The 20,880-nt window shown below is 35.6% G+C and overlaps 1 protein-coding gene across 8 annotated transcripts in view; it reads left to right on the top strand.

The window, feature by feature from the left end:
• RAPGEF6 (Rap guanine nucleotide exchange factor 6) overlaps positions 1–20,880 on the top strand; it is a 217,805-nt gene that overhangs the window by 158,447 nt on the left and 38,478 nt on the right. For all 8 annotated transcript variants that reach the window (XM_030869701.2, XM_030869700.2, XM_030869706.2 and 5 more), the window contains 4 exons: positions 5,803–6,043; positions 8,155–8,312; positions 15,541–15,781; positions 17,994–18,377. In XM_030869701.2, the coding sequence (XP_030725561.1) occupies positions 5,803–6,043; positions 8,155–8,312; positions 15,541–15,781; positions 17,994–18,377 (1,024 nt within the window). The remainder of the gene's footprint in view (positions 1–5,802; positions 6,044–8,154; positions 8,313–15,540; positions 15,782–17,993; positions 18,378–20,880) is intronic.

The following is a 20,880-nucleotide window of genomic DNA, read 5'->3' as shown; positions in this document are numbered from 1 at the left end:
TTTCTAGAACTCTGCACAGAGAGATATAAAAATCCATTCCTTAAAACAAGAACAAGATATTTGGAGGAAAGACAGTCACTGAGAAAAATACCTCTTGGGGTTATTTTAAATATGCAAAGACATATTTTAGTAGAAAGACAGAAACATACAGTAGAAGGAATAGGTAACTTGAGAAAATCAACTTTATAGAGCAAAAAAAGACAAAATGCAATTGAGCACTATTCCAAGAGATCTAAAAGAAAAAGTGCAGAAGAAAGTATTTAGGAAACAGCGGCAGAGGCCATTCCAGAATGAAAGAAAGATGTGACTCCCAATTCAAAGGACCACCTATAATCTGAGCAAAATTAGTTTAAAAAACTTGTCTTCTGTTTCTAGTATTGACTGAGAACAACTAAAGGAGCTGGCTAGTGAAGAGCTACCTGCCATTGAACAGACAAGTTAGACCTTAAAGAGGTAAACTGGAGCCATATCTGCCCTGGAGCATTTACCAGTACAGGAAAAGCAACTGAGAGTGAGACTTTTTGGTAATAGGCTCCCAGGAAAAGGTGAAAGAGTTGGAATCCTGCACTTGTTAAAAGCACAAACTCTGGATGTGTCAAATCCCTTACCACTCATCCTGAGACTGTACCCCCCCAAAGGATGTTTTCTTTCCCAGGGCTATTTTCCCATCCATAGAACGTAGCTGAGAGAAGGAGCTGCTGAGAGAAGGTTCGTAGTGTAGAGCCTACCAAAGGCCAGAACACTCTAGCATAACAACATTTGTTCTTGATTGAGAACTTAAGTATCTAACTCCGAAGAGAATGTGGACTGTACTCTAGGCAACTCAGAAGAACCTCAAGTTTTGACCTGGCCCTAGGTCTCCAGTACCTGGCAAAAGAAAATAGAAATCCTCTTTAGAAGGTGCTAGCAGCAGCCTATTATTTGTAAAAATAAGTTTCCAAATACGGAGTCAAACAATCAAACATTGTGAGGCCCTCTTAAAAATCATTTTAAGCCAGAACCAACAGAAACAGAACTGTAGGAGCTCCAGAATATCAAACACAGACTTTAAGGTGCTATTTGATATGTCCTTATGTCCCTGAAGTTAAAAAGCAAATTAAGGATTCTAGTTCCGGTTAAGATGGAGTAAACACATGCTATTCTTCATCTCTCACTGAACTCAACAGTAAAACTTAAACAAAAATCATGATCCATCTATTTGAGAACTCAGAGAATTCAAAGTACCACCACCAGAAGTGAATTTACCTTTTTTTTTTCACTCCAGTATCCCCTGGACTGGACTCAAGGCAGCATGAAACCTGGATGTGAATATTATGGTGCAGACCTAGAAGGACCCTGAAGCAGCCTGACTTAAGGAATGGGAAAGGAAACTCCTAAAGCTCAGACAGAGGGGGAATTCCCACAGATTTTTTTTTTTTCACTCTTGTTTTCTCCGTATTCTCAGGCCCCAGTCTCCAAGCAATCCAGTGGCATTGAGTGACAAAATGTTCCTCACCCTTTAGTGAAGCAGTGGCTCCAAGAAAACAAAGCCAGTGTCACTGCTTTTTTTCCCCACTCTCTCTGTCCCCCTCTACTTGGCTCCTAAGGCACTGCAGTGGACAGTTTCCCTCTAGAGGTCCAAAAAAGGAGGCCTAAGGAACTAGAAAGTACCAGGTTGATAATTAAGATGGAGAAAACAACCCCATAAAGTTGTTTATGCAATCCTGGGCTTACCCCCATCCTGTGGGTGCGTGAATCTGATCCTATTTAGCATATCATAGACTTTGAGAACTGGCCCAAGCAGACCTCTACTCAGGTCCCAGACTGACCACTAGGTGGTACAAAGTGGACAGATCTGTATAGCACTGCAGAGACTTTGAAAATTGAACACTGGAACCACAATCCGCAGAAGGCTAAACAAAAGTACCAGCATTTCCCATAGGATGCAAATACGACTCAGAGTAATTTTAACTGTAACAAGGATTCGTCACAATTTTCTTTGTATTTATTTTGTATGGGGTTTGCTCAGCATTTGAATTTGTGCATTGTTGTTTGCTTATCAGTTTTAAAAATTTCATGGCCATTATTAATTACTACTGCCGCTTTTTCTTTCCCTCCCATGTGGGAAATCAGTTACTTATATGTTAGAAGATTTGCATCCCATCTATCTCTTACATTCTGTTCTATTCTTCCCATTTTTTTCTTCTTTCAGTTTGGGTATTTTGTAATGACCTGTGTTTAAGAAAGTAATCCTATTTTCTGCTGTATCCAGTCTACTGATAAATGCATGCACTGAATTTAATTTTAGATATTTTTCAGTTCTGGAATATTCACTTGACTCTCCAGTTCTCTGTTGCACTTCTTCATCATTTTCTTCATCTTTTCATCCATTTTATCTCTTTTCCTCTATGTTCTTTAATATATTTATAATGGTTATTATAAAGTCCTTGTGTGTTAACTCTAACATTTGGATTATCTTTTATTCTGTTTTTCCCTCTGGCTATTTTCTTTGTGAGTCTTAAAATTTTTATTGTATGCTGTACTTTGTATATAAAGGAACCTTAGTAGTGAAATTAGTATTTTCTCACAGATAGGATTTGCCATTTCCTCTGTTTAATCACATAGGGTAAGGAGAATTGAGCTGGGTCAGGCTGGGTTGCAGAATTACTTAGACTGTGTCCATTGGGTTTCAAGTTGAGAGACTTGTCATGTGCTTGATGTAGGCCCCTCCTCTAATGGAACTTTGTCTCTAACCACTGAGAGATTGTGGGAAATTTCACTCTGCTTATTCAACCTTGTCCTCCTACCTCCTACCCCACCTCCAATCTCTTGATTCAGAATCTGGTACCTTTCTGTCTCCTTTTTTTTTAAGTTTTTCCCTTCAGAGGTTTTGAGCTTAGCTCTTTAGCCTCCCACCCCGAGCAGATAAATCTGTTGTGTGTTTGCTGGAAGTCTCTCCCTGTTGTGTGACTTTGTCTCCTGAGTACCATGAGATTCTAAGAAATTTCCAGCCTCATGCCTTGTCTTACTAATAGAGATATCTCATGAAAAAAAGTGACACTGCTTTGGTGCCTCTCTGTATTCCAGTTTTCTTGCCAGTACTCGCAGCCATCAAAACTTCTCTTTCCTCTAGTAGAGTCCTTCTACCTGAGCCTCACCTTCTGTTTATATTTAGATTAGCAAATGTCCCCAGAGAAGAAAACAGCTGGCAATCTCAGTTTACCCTCTTCCTGCTTGAGTTTTTATTCATCCATTCCTCTTACTTTTCACAACTTTCTAACATCTTTAAAAATCCCACCACTCAGATAATTTTATTATTAACATTTTAATTGTTTAATAAAAGTAATACATGCATGTTTTGCAAATTATAATACTAAAGAAAGTCACCCAGTGGGACCATATTGTGTACAATATTCTATACCTTTCCACAGCAGTTCATACAGGTGTACGTCTTGTGTAATTGTTATTGCATCGAATTCCATCACACTATTATCATAATCTATTGATCTGATGTCATATTGATGGATGTTTTAGGTTGTTTATAGTTTTTGCTATTTACAATGATGTAATAATCCTTTGTACTTATCTTTTATGTTTATATAGATATAGCTATAAGATAAATTCCTCACAGTGGAATTACTTTTATAGTTACTGCAGTTTTACTTTCTAAAAGTTTCCCCAATCTATGTACGCTTCATTCATCAATGTATAAGAATGCCTCTGCAGTGGGTATAATCAACTTTACAGTTTCTGATATACAGTCTTTAATAATGAAGGAAGTTGAGCACTTTTTTTATGTGCTAACATTTCTTCTTTATGAACAGTCTTCATTTGTCCATTTTTATGTTGAGTTATTCATCTTTTATTGATTTGTTTGAATGCCTTATAAATAAATAACAGTATCTCTTGGTCTTAAGGGTTGCAAATTTTTTCCCCAGTTGTCTTTTGACTTTCCTTGTTTGTTCATTTGTTTTGGGTTGTTTGTGTAAATACATATACACACATATATGTAGAGAGAGAAATCTTTAATCTTTGTGTAGTCAAATTTATTAAACATTTCTTTTATTAATTCTTGGACACCTTCATTTTTGGTTCATATATTGTATCTGATATTGATGTTTAATGGTATTGTAATTATATTTGCTTACCGACATTAATTTTTGTCCCTCACTATTTTTTTTTAGTTTAACTCAATCATTTCTTTATCTACAAATCACAAGCTCTGCAGATTTTTACTTATATACACAAGTCCAGTGAAGATACAAACTACTTTTTACACTCCTGAGTCACCTTACATACACACTGCAGCCAGGGATATCTGCTGCCCAGAGATTTCCTGTTGCTCTTAACAGAAAATTCAGACACCTTACCATAGCATTATCAAGCCCTTTCTCTACCTTATTCTTCAGTCATCTTCATTTTCTTGACTTTTCCTTCTACCACAGGTACTTTAAACTTGAGATTTCCTCTACCTAGAATTAATCCTTCTTCTCCCTTTTCCTAGTTAAAATCAACTCACTTTACTGATCTCTTCTTAACACAGTGACTTAATGAAGGACAATTTTCCCTTTCTTGCTCTCTTAACTAGTTCCTCGCATTATGTTCTCTCCATACCATATATCTTTGACTGACTATGTTTCACGACAGGAGGAATCTGCAAACATCTAGAGTAGTGCTTGACATGTTCATAGGTCAGTAAATATTTTTTGAATGGATGAGTATCTTGATTTTAGCTCAAAACATTTTTATTTTTACCACGTGGCTTAAAATAAAGTGAAATTTTTTAAGATGACTGACAATAATTTACTGTATTTTAATCAAGCAAGGATTTCCATTATCTTGAAGACAGAAACTGTGCTTTTCTTTTTTTTTTTTTTTTTTTTTTGCATTACACGGGCCTCTCACTGTTGTGACCTCTCCTGTTGTGGAGCGCAGGCTCAGCGGCCATGGCTCATGGGCCCAGCCGTTCCGCGGCATGTGGGATCTTCCTGGACTGGGGCACGAACCCATGTCCCCTGCATTGGTAGGCAGACTCTCAACCACTGCACCACCAGGGAAGCCCAGAAGCTGTGCTTTTCATAAGCTTGCCTGGATCTAGGCAAAGCGATTGCTGGAAAGGCAAATGCCCCACTGTGCTTGTACTTTCCTTAAGGATGAAGTAACTCACTAGACTTAGGATTGATAGAAAGTTATCTACAAATGCTTGATTTTTTACTTCAGACCGCTGTAGTGAATGCTTAGTAGCTTTCACTCTACAGAATTAAGGCTCACAGATGTTACCTTGAGGAAATTGTCATATATTACAAAATTTAGTACTGTTTGTTTCTGGTAAAAGCAGGTCCAGCAGAGCTCTTCCCATTTTGTTGATGGCTAAATTTTACAAAACAGGGCCTGACTTACAGTACTTATATCTCATCTCAAATGATGAGGGATAACATATAAATAATAGAACCTAAATATCTATTTCTATAAAATCTGGGTTGATTAGCAATTATATTATACTGCTTATTACTTAAATAGGAACCTTGGGCTTTTGAAACATGCTGGCAATCTGCCTGCTTCATTTTTGTTTTCCCCAGTGAATTTCTTTTATCACTATTGGACAACATCATAAGTACAGTCAGGTATAAAAGCTGAAAAATGGATATAGCTGATTAATAGAGGGTGAGTATAAATTTCGTAATGAAATAAGTTTTAATGGGTGAGGCTGTGAAAGGCCCAGTGATAGAAAGCAACTATGTTTATTTTTAAAATTTGTTGTGGATATAAAAACTTTCTAATGAGAAGAAAAGAAATGACAGTTTTATTTATTTATTTCTACAGTGTTCAAAGAGTTACTTACTAGGACCGAACAAGAGAAATCTGGTGTTCCTCATATTCCCAAAATTGCTGAAAAAAAAAGTAATCGCCACTCAATCCAGGATGTACCAGGAGATATTGAACAGACATCACAGGAGAAAGGAAACAAGAAAATAAAAGCAAATACTGTTTCAGGTGGAAGAAACAAAATCAGGAAAATTTTGGATAAAACACGATTTAGTATCTTGCCTCCAAAACTGTTTAGGTAGGTAACAGCAATCTTAGTCATGTAGGCATTTTCCTATTGACTGTAAAGATTTTTGTGGGAGAAGGGAAGTTTTGGGTCAGTTTTGTTTTTTATACAACTGTTGCATCATAAAATGCATGCTCAGTAGTTATGGCACACGGGCTTAGTTGCTCCACAGAATGTGGGATCTTCCTGGACCAGGGCTGGAGCTGTGTCGCCTGCATTGGCAGGCAGATTCTTAACCACTGTGCCACCAGCGAAGTCCCTGTATTATTCTATTTTAATTTCAGTAAAAGTACTACTATCTTCTTAAAAGGAGGAATCCTGTATTCCTCTGTGCCACAGTGCTCACCTTCATTACCTAATTTAATCTTTGCCATAGTCCTGGGGGATCGATAGTATTATTCACAATTTTGGAGGTAACCAAGGTTCAGAAACAGAAAGGAATTTCCCTGAGGTCACACAGCTAATAACCCAGGTCTGTCTGACATAGCTTGCTCTTGACACACTTATCTTTGCTTTCTTCCGTGTCTTCATGCTTCTCCCTGACTTCTCTCTCTCCGTCTTATCCTGGCTCTCATCCTTGTCTGGCTCCTAACAGTCCTTTAGCTATTTATTTAACAGTCCTCTAAACTCCATCTTACATAGTTTCCTAATCTGCCTGCATCCTATTTTTAACTCCTAACATATTCAGGAAGTATCCCATATCACTCAGACCTTATTAATCCATCCCAAGATAATAGGTAAGTATTCTGTGATAACTGTTTGTATATGTAGCAAATACTGGGTAGAATGCTACACTGAAAAAAATATAGATGAGAATTAATATTAACCTAAAGCATTGGTTTTAACCAGTTAAAACCAATGCTTAGAACTAAGTGGTATTTTGGTTGTTGATGCTGACGGAAGTCTTCATTGCTGTCCTATGTTTGTATAGGATTGTTTTGCTTATCCTATGTTTTATAGAACTTTTGGGGATATCTAACCCTTAAGTGACAGGGTTACATTTATTTGTTATTTTTTCTCTTAAATGGTTTTAGAATTGCCTATTTAACACCTCTAAAATATTTTAAAGAAAATATTATATTTGCTTAAATATGTCCATTTAATTGATATTTGTTTTTGAAACTTTTACAGGCAATTAACTTTCGATGACTTGCTTTCTGCTTTGGTTTTGATGTTCTCATCTAGGGAACAGCCAAACAACTAGACTTGAGAGATCACACAAGAAATAATATACCCTTAGAATAAACTAGACTGTAAAATTCTTTTTCTTCTATTTTCATTTTTGGTCCTCTTTTTCCTTCTCCTTTCTATTTGTCACATATTGCTCTTGTTGTTTGTTGCAATTTTCTATGTCGTCTTCCTGTTTTCTTTTCTCTGTACTTGCTGGTTTGAGCAGTTCCCAGGTTACTCATATGTTTAAAGACCTGTCTTATTTTGTCAGTTGAACCTGGCCCCATTGTTTTCTACAACCTGCCATATTTTTGGCTTGGGTTCACACCCAACTCCATCCTTTGCCTAGAAGGTTACCAAGCTTTTCAGTCAAGAGGATGAACCTTGCTGCAGCCCTGTGCATTGTTGGGTGTATATATGTTAGTGTCTAATGAAACTGGCAGACCTCAAGGACTCCCCACTCAGGTTCATTTTCTCTACCAAAACCAGCAGAAACTAAATATGAAATACAAACATTACAATGTACATTCCACCCTTGAACAATGCAGGGGTTAATTCATGTAAAATTTATAGTTGGCCCTACATGTCTGTGGTTCCTCACATCTGTGGATTCAGCCAACCACGGACCATGTAGTACTGTAGTATTTACTCCTACTGAGGAATATCCGTGAAATATATATAAGTGGACCTGCTTAGTTCAGTCTGCATTGTTCAAGGGTCAACTGTAGTAGAATTACCTAGATGTGTAAGTTAAATTTTATTTGAGTGTAATTGTTAAAAAATACTTTATTGCCATTTTCATTATTACACTTGTCCTATTTTTTAAATTGCTGTACTATTTTAAAATCATTACTTTGAATTGGTCCTATTATGCCTTAGTGCACAGAGAACAGAAATGTTTACTGTTAAGACCCCTCAAATACTTTAAAGTGATATATTACATTCTTTTGAAGTGATGTAGGCCTGAGCCAATCACAGGACGACAGCATTGTGGGAACGAGACACTGTAGGCACAGTTTGGCCATAATGCCTATCCCTGGAACACTCTCATCCAGCAGCCCCGATCTCCTGCAGCCTACCACCAGCATGTTGGATTTTTCTAATCCCTCAGGTAATTTTTGTTTATTTTATTCAGCCATGTTGGTACCAGATAGATAAATAGGTGGTTGAGCCTTGTGCAACAAATACTGGATTTGCTTGCAGTCCTCTTTTCTCACCTCTATATTTTGACTTAGTGCAAAAAAGCTAAAGAGAACATTATGTCTTTTTGTCTAAACTGGAGTGGTGGTACTTCCATTATGAAAGAGAAGTACGTTATCTGTTGGTAACCCTAATCAGAGCAATGGAATGAAAGCAGAGATACTTCTTCTCGGTCAAGAGACATGTTATCCAGAATGTGGAAAGGAATAAGACAGATGGATTATTTTAGTCTAAGTTGTCTGACTTACCTTCCTCTGTGATGTACAGAAATGTGTTAGTAGTTTTCTAGAAAGACTGATTTTTCTCTCCACCACCTGAAGCTAAAGTTGTTTTTGTTATATACAGTATTGTTAATTAAAGTACTATATCATCTTTTTCATTGGTGTTCAGACTTCCATTGTGGGACATCGTTTATTTTTCTGCATCTGTTCATGCTCAGAGGCAGAAATTGTCATCTAACTATGTAACTTCAAAGGAACGCTTTGAAGAATTATTTATATATCCACCATTTGAGTGGATTTGAGATGGCTTTACGTAAAAGACACATACAGTTAAAAACTGAAATATATACTTGGGTCCAAGGAGAGGAGGGAAAAAAACACCTCCACAAAAATGTGTCCATTTGCTTAATCTTTTGTTAAGTTTTCTGTTACATGCAGCTAAGCTCATTTCTACTTGATAAAATTGTCAAAAGTTTATAAGCCAAATTTCTTGCTGTGGTAAGTGAGAGCTCTCATAAACTCACCACTACTTATATCTCCAGTCTCAGGTTTCAACGTTTTAACCAATCCATTCTCCAAATTTTATAACAATATAAAAGGTGCTCTTATAACATTAAAAAAAAAAAAACCTCTACAAAGATGGGCATAGTTGTGATTCAGCTCCAGTTTTGACGCTAAATCTCTATCAGCTAGTGGGAAAAGGGAAGAACTCAATTATATAAATCTCAGCATTAGATAGGAGGAAGTATAAATGTAATAGTAAAGTTTATGTTTTAATACAGCAACATAAATTTAAAATGTAAGGCATAACATAAAAACACAGTAGAAAGTTGTTCTGCACATTGTTTCTTCCTTTTTATTTCAGTTGCTTCTTCCCCTCTTTAGAGAGATTCCTAAACCCAATAATCTGTCTTTGATACACCCTACCCTCTATGTGACTACCAGTGTTATTTCTAGAGTGAAGGTTTCGATGAGTCGTTACTTGGCTTAGAAATTTCTAGTGATTTCTATTAGTTCCGGGTTCAGTCATGAGATAGAAACCACTCCATATGTTTAATATCAGAAATTGTTACCAAGTATAAAGTAAAGTGTTCTATGTAAAAAGGTAAAAAAGCAAGCACGAAGGCATCACAGGAAACTGCAAACTGGATTCAGCTTCTGGCACTTGAAAAAAATGCCACTACCAGGGTGAAGGAGTGTTGCTTGAGTGATACTAGAGCCAAATACCCAGAAGTAAGAACATAAAGCAGCAAGTCTCTTCTTCCTCTAACCTTGCAGTCTACCTCTGGTGCCCTTTTTTTGGCAGAACCTAAGAGGGAGACAATTGGCAAAGAAGAAATGTGGTTTGCAGAGTCCCGGCCCCATTGTGGCAGGGCAGCATGGGTTTGGAGCCTAAAGACAATAACTTAATAACTGTTGGTATCCAGTTTTTAAAGCATAATTATCAACCCCTTTTCTAGCCTCCTGTTCTGCCATTCTCCCCACTGTTACCTCTTCTGTCTTTCCTGAGTATGGCATGTACCTTCAGAACTCTCTTTGCCCATGTTGTCTGCCACCTTTGGTGTTTTCTCCCTGCATATCCCATGAAATGTTTCTTATTCCTCAATGCTGAACTCAGTTGTTACCTCATCTGGGAATCCCAGGTCCCTCTGATGCAGAATCAGTATCTCTTTTTCCAGAAATCTCTAGCACATTTTCATTGTCTCTCTTACATTGCTTGTCATGCGGTAGCATGGGAATTTATTTCTGTGTCTGTGTGTGTGTGTGTGTGTGTTCCACAGCAGTACTTCTTACACTATGTTCACAAATAAAATATTTAAGCACTACAAAAGCACAGACTAAATATGCATCTGTACTTTCGTAAGACAAGTATTTAGGGATATATGATTTATAGATTGACTTATGATTATTGATTTATGGCTGTGTTTTTGCCACTGGCGTATCTAGAAGTGTGGCTGGGTTGCAGGGTGGGTAAGGGATGGGTAGAAGGGAGAGGAGAGAGAGAAGTTGGGGATTTAGCTGGGGGTGCGAAAGGAAGAGAGAGGTTGGAATTACTAAAATTCAGAAACTGTAAGCCCCATGGCACTGAAATTCTTAGCTCTGAAGAGGATGTACTACTCAACTTGATTTCAGATTGATTGCATAATTCTCTCAATGAAAACATGTTGAAAGGGCTGAAGATGCCCTTTTAAAATCTATTCAGAGAAGGTCAGTCTGCAAAGCTCAGTATGTAGCCTTTGTCCATATCAGCAATATAAATGAACACATACAAGATAGGAATTTAACTTAAAATTATATTTGTAAACCCCCAAATGAGCAACTTTACAAAAGGCTTTCTGCCATGCTATTTGTATTTATGTTGAATAAAATATTTATTACCAATTAATTCCAAATTCAGCTCTGTAAATCATATATGGCAGCACTGAATTTTAGATTAGCTGTGTACATCACGTATGTATATTGTAGTACATGTGTGACATCAGCCAAGTTTGACTAACTTTTATCAGTCTACATCTCAGTTATATTTTTGCTGCATGTTTTAAATTGTTATTAGAAAGTAAGGACAAAGCTACAGAACTGTTTAATAGTTTGCTTTTGATTGCTGACTTTTTTATGGTTTTGCTTTGTTTTTGCTGCCTACAGCTGTTGGTTTTTACTGTATCTTGAAGACTATGGTATATTTTTAAAAGTCAAATAATACAGAATTGAATGAAATAGGAAGCAGAACTTTTCTATACACTTACAAGGTTGCCAGTGTAAACTGGTGTGTATTCTTTCAGTCATTTTCTTTGAATATATATGTTTTTATACTCATAGAATTAGAGTATACATGCTATTCTGTAACTTGTGAAAAGTGTTTTCAGAATTTTTGGACTTAATGTGAGATGAGGCCTAAAAGAAGAATTCAGAGTATAGCTAAAAGGATTTTAAAACTGAATTTTTTTTTTCTGAGTCTTCATATGGAACTTTTTGCTTATTCTTTTTTATTTAATAGCACAAACTTTTTATTTGACTTCGTTAATATTAGTAAACTTCAAATTCTTTTTGCATTGCAAGTATTTTAACTAATTTTTAATTGTAAAGGAACATATATTAAAGTTTTTATTTGCAGAGAGAGGATAAAATATAAAAGTCTCCGCTTTCCAGAATTAACAATTGTTCATTTACTCCTACATCCTTCCAGAAATTTCAGAGCACATAAAATGTGTGTATCGTTTCCTTCACCCCAAATGATACAATTTTTTTCCACTTCACCCATTTCACTTAGCAATATACCGTAAATACCTTTCTGTATCAGAATGTATTCTACCACGATTTTTTGAACATCTGATAGCGTTGTTTAACCAGTCCCCTTTTAGTGGATGTTTGCAGTGTTGCCTAAACCTCTGTGTTTACATATCTTTACATGTTGTAGGTTTGCATTATTGATATATTTTTAATTTTGTCAAGATTTTTGTGGAAATTTGCTTTCTTTTTATATAAGTATCTATGAAGTATTATCTGTTTTGCCTCTTGGCCTGCAGAACATAAAATATTTGCTATTTGACCCTTTGTAGAACAAGTTTGCCAATCCTTAATCCATACCATTATACCACTACCCTGTGTTTGCTTTTTGAACTTTTCACTATACCGATTGTCTTATTTACTTGATTATTGTCTTTCCTTGAACCACAACTTACTCTCTTGAATATAAGCAAATCTCTGCAAGCAGAGACTTTGTCAATCTCATTTATTACTTCATCTTCATCACCTAGAACACTAATGATGTATAACTGGCACTCCATAAATATTTGTACAGTGATTAACAATTTAAAGCAGAATGAAGAGGCAGTCTTCTGCTTTTGTTAAATGATCATCTTAAATACCTAAAAAGTTCTATTTTTAGTGTAATCTCAAGGTCAAAACATGTATCCTTCACTTATCTCATTTTTTAATTTTATTTATGAGAGATAGTTAACACTCTAGAAATTTTGCCCTTGGATTGGAAGTCCAGGTATCTGAATTTCAGTTCTTGAATTCATTTACCTATTATGTAAGAATTTTATTATGGAATATGAATCATAAGACTGATAAATGCTGTACTGCTTCAAGATTCTTTTTAAATGTCTGTTTTGCTTACAGGATTATATTTTTATGTGCATTCTAGCTTTGTGCCTAAAATTTGAAATGTTTAGATCATTTTTTCTTCTTGATTCAACTTTATTCTAACTTCATATTTACCATTCATCTAAACAATTAACATTTGAGTGTCTGCCATATGCCAAGTATTATGTTTGGCATGTATGATGTTCTCCTGCTAACACACGTTTGTAAAGAAAATATATGTGTTATACTGGTAGCAATTCTAAAATGGAAAAAGAGGTTTACATTGGCACTGATATCTGCGTGGAGAAATTTTTCCTCCAGTGTCTCTGAAAATGTGCTCTGAAATGTTTTTCTAATTTGGCATTTATTATCTTGGTGAATTAACCAGGTTTGGGTTATGGAGTACCGTTTGGATAATTCCGTTTGCAGATCTGTTCTAGAGCTACCCATTTATGATGCCTGAATCCCACTTACATGACTGTATGTCAGTTTGTCCTTTGCATGAGAAACAAGTGGTTTTAACAGAGTATGAATTTAACAGAGTGTAACAGAGTACAGTGTTTAGCAGGATACACAAGATACAGACATCTGTTCCTTCCCAGATGTTATAGTATGTTAGCAGCAAGAGAAATGTATGCAAATTCCCCACCTGTCTTTGTGAATAAATTTCTCTGAAGAAATTAATAAAAGGGATCAGAACATCTCCCTATTCCTTCCAGGTCAGCCAGCTCTGCTGGCTGAGGCTCAGCCCCCAAAGACCTAGTAAACAAATCCAACTCAAGAGTCCTGGACAACTGAGACCTATTTTTCTGAAGAGGGTAGGAACAATACAGATAATAATAGTAGTTGTTTGACACCTTTTGTAGCGTTAAAAGGGATAATGAAACTGTTCTGTCCAGTATCTTTCTTTTGGAAAACTGAAATTTCCAACTTCTTGCATTTTCTAGCCCAGAGTAGAGAAGCATCTCGTTCGCATGGATTAAGACCCTACATTATGCCTTGTAGACTTAGAAACCTGATAATGTCAGCAACATGCTGAGGATTGACTCATTTGCAAAGAAATAGAAACAAGAGATGTTTGGTGACTCAGATCTTTGTATACCTTAAGAAAAGGCAGTTTGGTGCGTGCATCTTACGAAGGGGACCTGAATAGATGAAGTATTCTGCTTCCAATTTGACAGTAGACCCAGAACATTCAAAATATCTGTTGGCTAAGAATCCTTCTTCCTGGAATTGTATTTGTGTATATTCAGTTGACTCTTCCAGTCCTGAGAGTCAATCTCTGTCTTTTTGTGTCCTCAGCCTCACTGCATACTTTATTCTGTGAAATTATTTCCTCCCACATCTATTTCATTATTCTTCTCTTTCCTTTAGCTAGGATTATACCTCAGGTGGTTTTGAGACAAATTTGTAATTTTTCTTTTCCTCTTAATCTTACAATTTATACAATGCTAAGAAGGAGGTAATGCTAGGCAAAGAATATACCATTACTTGAGCCACCAAAATATCCCCAGCCCACCCCCACTAAACACATGACAAAAATATCCACAATAATACATTTTTCCTGATTTAAAATGAAAGAAATTTTTGTAACAATTTATTATCATAAGGAAAAATTTAAGTTTTTCATGTTAAATCTCTTTTCACTTAATTATTTTTAATTATATAGTAAATTATGTAATAAAAATATAATTATATTAAAAAATTAGCCCACTGTTGTCATATTGATCATTGTTCAGGAAGTTTTAGCCAATGCCATATAAGAAGAAAAAGAAATATGATAGAGTAAGAGGGAAAAATACCATCATTTACATGTACATAATATATGAACATTTATCTTAAAGTAGGACTTATTTACTAATAGCAGAAATCACAAAGGCAAAGACTGAGATTTAACCACATGAATATTTAAATTTTTCCTGTGTTAAAGTATATAAATATAAAATCTGAGAAGACATTTGCCACTTCATAGTAGACTGTGTTGGTATTTAGTATAATTCAGTAGGAAAAAGCATGAAGAATACCAAAAGGTATTTTTAGAAAGGAATAATAATGGTTCATTAAACCAGTGAGTCTCACCAGTAACCAAAGAAGTGAAATATAAAATAATGACACATTTTTGGAGGGCAGAAATGCAATAGGGCTTTCAAAATGGAAAAAAAAAAGTTTTAATAAACAGTTTTGATAAGAGTGTGACTAAAATTGTTCTCTTTATACCCTAGGATGATAAAATATTATAACTGTCCTGGAGAACAGTTCAGAACTCTATTTCAAAAACCTTAACAATATGTATGCCCTCTAACTCAGCATTTCTCTTTTTTTGGATTTTCCCTGAGGAAATAATCAGCTTGCATGCAAAGGTTTATCTACAGGGAGAGTTTGGGGTGGGGGGAATTATTTGTCATACTGTTACTTATAATAAAGGAAAGTGATATGCAAGGTAAATGTCTGTGATTAAGGGTTTGGATCATTTCAAATTATCAAATACATATTGTGAAGTCCTATGCCTCCATTAAAAAATGTTTTGTTGAAGAATATTTAATGGCATAAAAATGTTTATAATAAAAATTTTGTAGCTTCCAAATTGTATGCGTAGTATGACTCTAATTTTTCTCTTTTTCTTGGTGTTTTCCTGTGAACATATATTAATATTTTGTCATCTGAAAAGATACATTTATTTATTAATAAATGCAGCAATGATTTCTCTTAACCTCCTGAAATAGAAATGTATATATTACTGTTTAGAGAGATCATTGTCTTCCAAATTATTTTTTGAAGAGTTTAAAAGCCATTTTCTGGAAAATAACAGGACATATTTTTGTATTTATACAGATATTCCTGATCAAGTTATAAGAGTTTTCAAAGCAGATCAACAAAGTTGCTACATTATCATCTGTAAAGACACTACAGCTAAAGAAGTTGTTTGTCAAGCTATTCATGAATTTGGTTTGACTGGTGCATCTGACACATATTCTCTCTGTGAAGTTTCTGTTACTCCTGAGGGTGTCATAAAACAGAGGAGACTTCCGGACCAGTTCTCCAAATTAGCTGATAGAATTCAGCTCAATGGAAGGTGAATGTGCTTATTAATGAATGTACTTATTTCTACATGTGTTTTTGAAGATTCCATGCTAAAAGAGATACTTTAATTAGGAACATCATGTTTTTAGGTCCACTGAGTTCTCTTTAAAATTAACATGTATTTCTCTTTTGTTAGCTTTCTGTTGTCTCCGTAATTATGTATAATAGAATCTTAGAGTGTTAGCACTAATAAGTGCTACCCAAAAGTGGGAGAAAGAAAGGGAGGATAGTGTACTAAAATATTTTAGCCCTCCTGCTAAAATGAAGTCTTAAAACCACTGGTATAGTCCAATCCCTGTTTTTTAGAGGGGGAAACTAGATGATCCATATCTTTATATGTATCTGAGTGTATATATGTTAATTTATAAATTTGCTTTTTAAATGATCAGTATGTACTTTGGGCAGAAGAAGTCATAGTTTTCATAATTCTTTTTCTTAGTAGTTTTCCTTTTATGAATATACAGGAAAACTTTTAAAAAATGTTTTTAATGTGCTCTGAAAATTATTTGATCAACTAGAAGATAGTTTTAGTACTACATTTGTTCTTTGGTGATTTTCTCTGACAATAATGCAATCTTTTTAGTGAGCCCAGATTCATATGTAGGATGAGATCCTTGGAAACCTTAAAATGACTATCCATCATGGTTGCTGTTAAGAAAGAGTGGGTTAACGGTGCTTTGCTGGCTTTACATAGTGGTTAAGAGCATGGACCCTGGAGCCAGACTGCCCAAATTCAAATCCCTGGTCTGGCTATGTGATCTTGAGCAAGTTATTTAGTTTCTCTGTGCCTGAATTTTCTCATCATAAAGTGGGATGATAATAATGGAACCTACCTCAGAGGAATGTTATGAGAATTAAATGAGTTAATAAGCATAACATACTTTAAATGTTAGATATAATTTTATTATCTATAATATGCGTTTCAACACTTATTTAGGGTAATCTCTTAGGCATGTGAACAGTTTAAAGGCAGAAGAAAAAGAAATATAGTTCCTTGACAATAAAACATAGATGGACACAAACTTAGGCTTAGATCAAGTTGTATGTTAGAAAAGAATGAAGTAAAAACTACATGTGATACAATATGTAACCTCTTCTGCAGCCACAGCCCTGTATATTTCCCAATTGTGAATTCTTTACTTAACCCATCTCTTAGCTTTTAAGTGCCATAAAATTGTTCATCTAAAAAGGTGAAAGGCAAATGAAGATCTTTTTTATGGTTACTGGTCAGTGCCATTTGCTGGAATGAGGTTTTGGATTTATCAAGGGAGAAATCAGTAGTGGAAGAGTTTCCCTCCTGTATGGGTTTTATTCTTCTTTGCTTGTCTTGGAAATTTAGAGTTAAGAAGGGAATGAGTGCAGCAACAACTTCTGAGTAGAGATGTGAACAGTCTTGTTTCAGGAGTTTATTCATGCTATCCATGAACAAGTATTTGTGTAGTACCTATTATGTATCCTATATCCTTATAGAGCCCTCACAAAGCTTTTGTTCTCAAGAATATACACGTGATTCTTCACATGTCATGAGAGTAGTTTCTTAAAATGATTAAGTTCACAGCATAATCAACATTTTTTTTTTTTTTTTTGTGTGTGTGTGTGTGTGGTACGGGGCCTCTCACTGTTGTGGCCTCTCCCGCTGCGGAGCACAGGCTCCGGACGCGCAGGCCCAGCGGCCATGGCTCATGGGCCCAGCCGCTCCGCGGCATGTGGGATCTTCCCAGACAAGGGCACGAACCCATGTCCCCTGCATCGGCAGGCAGACTCCCAACCACTGCGCCACCAGGGAAGCCCCAACATTATTTTTATACTTTAAAATAATAGATGTTAAATGGTGGAATAAGAGGAAAACTTCTTCAAAGTCTTCTTATTTAAAATATTAATTTTCCATTTTATCTTGTTTTAAAATATTTATTTATTATTTAGTTGCACTGGGTCTTAGTTGCAGGAGGTGGCCTCCTTAGTTGTGGCATGTGGGATCTAGTTCCCTGACCAGGGATCGAACCCATGCCCCCTGCATTGGGAGCACGGAGCCTTAACCACTGTGCCACCAGGGAAGTCCCTCTGTCTTATCTTTAAATCAATATTCTGCTGACATTGCTGGCAAAAAGCTATTAACAGTATAATGATATTTTGACAACAGTGATAGAGGGAAAGTGTCCTTATAAATGTGAAATCACTTATAAAAACAATTTTTTTCCTTTTAGATATTATTTAAAAAATAACATGGAAACAGAAACCCTCTGTTCAGATGAAGATGCTCAAGAACTAATTAAGGAAAGCCAACTATCCATGCTGCAGCTCAGTACTATTGAGGTGGCCACTCAACTGTCAATGAGGGACTTTGATTTATTTCGTAATATTGAGCCTACTGAATATATTGATGACCTTTTTAAGTTAGATTCAAAAACAGGAAATACTCACTTGAAAGAATTTGAAGATGTTGTAAACCAAGAGACATTCTGGGTGGCCTCAGAGATTTTAACTGAATCAAATCAGCTCAAACGAATGAAGATTATTAAACATTTTATTAAAATTGCACTTCATTGTCGAGAATGTAAGAACTTCAATTCCATGTTTGCAATAATAAGGTAAATTTGTACAAATATTTCTTTATGGTTTTGTCATGATACTGGACATGAAGCTGATTTTCTTCTTAGGTATTAAATGGCTGGGAGAAGAAAAGTTCAATTAATATGTGTTTATATAAATATTGTTAGATTTAATATATTTTCCATTCTGGTGAGACTGGTTTTTTTCTCTTTTTGTTTCTTCCATCTTTCAGTCACTTAAACATTTTTTTGGTAAGTATAGGTGATTGCCTTCCCAATTTTCTTCCTTTCTCCCCCTTTGGGGTATTATACCCTCTTGGATGTATGCCCAATAGCTGTCTTTATCATCAGACTTCTGTGCAACAGGCAGTGCCTGCCTCACCATGATTTGACACTGAAAAATTAATGCACTAAAAATTAATGGTATTAATGCACTAACTTAAAATTGCTATTTTGAAGTGACAGCAGCAGCAACAGTAATAACAGCAGCAGCCATTTGGTGACCTCTTCCTGTTTCCCACAGACTATACAAGGTATCAGTGAATGTGTTACCACTCAGACAAAAGCTGGGCCATAAGAATTGTAAAAATCCTTCAAAGTTTATAAGCCCAGGAAGTGTGGATGGTTACATGAGGTCCTGGGAACCTTCTTCCTTCTCTTCACTTATTATGAGAATCTAGGTCTAGGTAATTTATTTTCTGACCCTCATCCAGCACAATGCTGACCAACAGAGGGATTCCTCTTAAAGCAAGTCTGATTTTAATGGTGGAGGGTAGTGGTAGTTTGGTCTGTTTATAAGGCCATGTGCTTGTATATGGCAGCATAATAGCTACCTTAACTAATCCCATCTATGCACACCCTCCAAAAAATTAATTATGATTTATTCCTAATACTCACATGAGATAAAATTAGAATCTTTAAGGAACTTTTTAATCATAAATCTGTCATAGTAATAGAAAACTCCTTTATGAAATTTACCAGTGGATGCAATTGAACTAGGCACTGTGGAGGAAGTATTGAATAGAGATTAATAGAGTGACCTTTAGAATCAACTGCACCTGTATTTGAATCTGGCCTCTAACGTGTCAAGGGGAAACTGAAGACCGGTTTCTCATCTGTGAAATTCAGGAATTACACCACCTACCTCACAGTTTTTAACAGCTGGGTCTAAAACAAGAGAACAGAGATGCCATTGATAAACACTTAGAAGGCTAGAAATTGAAAGTATTTGTATAGGAAGCATGGAGTAAAGAATCTGAGAGTTATAGGCTCAGTTTCAGAGTATTCCATTAAAAAAAAAATTGATTGACACCAGAAGAGATCTCTGTGTCCAAAGAAAATGGTAAAGAGCTAAAAACCATACCTTAGAGACCATCCTCAGGGTGGAGGTAAAGAAGAGAGTCCAGCCAAAGAAATAGAGGATCAATATAAGAAACAGTAGGAGAGCACAATTTTGATAGTGTCATTAAAGCCAAGGAAACAGAATGATTTGAGCGAGGGTGGTGGACAGCAGCCCCAAGATGGGCATAAGAAAGGCGAGATTTGGTTAAGAGGCTTTGCTTTGGTTAGGAGGTTTGTTTTGTTATGAAGAACATTTTATTATATATATTTTCGATAGTTCATGTAAAGTTAATTGCTTTGTATTCTTACATTTTATATTAAAATACATTACAGAATATAAAGGACATATTGACTTTTCAGCAGAGATGACACAGGCAAATCAGTCACTTATGGCTGGAATTAAATAGCATATTTTATTTATTTCTCTTTTTTTAAGTCTAGCCAAAGGTTTGTCAGTTTTGTTTATTATTTCAGAAAACCTGTTCTTAGTTTCATTGATCTTTTCTGTTGTTTTTCTGGTCTCTTATTTATTTCCACTTGGATTTTTGTTATTTCCCAGAAGGCTTAGTTTCTTCTTTTTCTAGTTCTGGTTACATATGTTATGTAATTTACTTGAGGTCTTTCTTAATATAATTATTTATCATTATAAACTTCTGTCTTGGAACTGCTTTTGAAGCATCCACCAAATTTTGGAACGTTGTATATCCATTTTCCTTTGTTTAGAGGCATTTTTTAATTTCCGCTTTGGTTTCTTTGACCCATTGATTGTTCAGGGGTGTGTTGCTTAATTTCCATATATTTGCAGATTTTCCATTTTTCCTCTTGCTGTTTCACACACTCTGGTCAGAAAAGATACTTGGTATGATTTGGGTCTTCTTAAATTTGCTAAGACTTGTTTTGTGGCTTACATGACTTATCCTGGAAGATGTTCTGTGCATGCTTGAGAAGAATGTGTATTCTGCTGATGTTGGATGGAATGTCCTGTATATATCTGTTAGGTCCATTGATCTAAGGTATGGTTCAGGTCCAACATTTCCTTGTTGATTTTTTTGTCTGGGTGATTGATCCATTGCTAAAAGTGGGATATTGAAGTCCCCTGCTGTTACTGTATTGTTTTTTTCTCTCTTCAGATCTGTTGGTGTTTGCTTAATATACTTAGGTGCTGTGCTGTTGGGTGCATACATATTTACAATTCTTATGT

Source organism: Globicephala melas, chromosome 3 (assembly GCF_963455315.2).
Source record: "Globicephala melas chromosome 3, mGloMel1.2, whole genome shotgun sequence".
Lineage (NCBI taxonomy): Eukaryota > Metazoa > Chordata > Mammalia > Artiodactyla > Delphinidae > Globicephala > Globicephala melas.
This window is presented reverse-complemented; position numbering and strand designations above follow the sequence as displayed.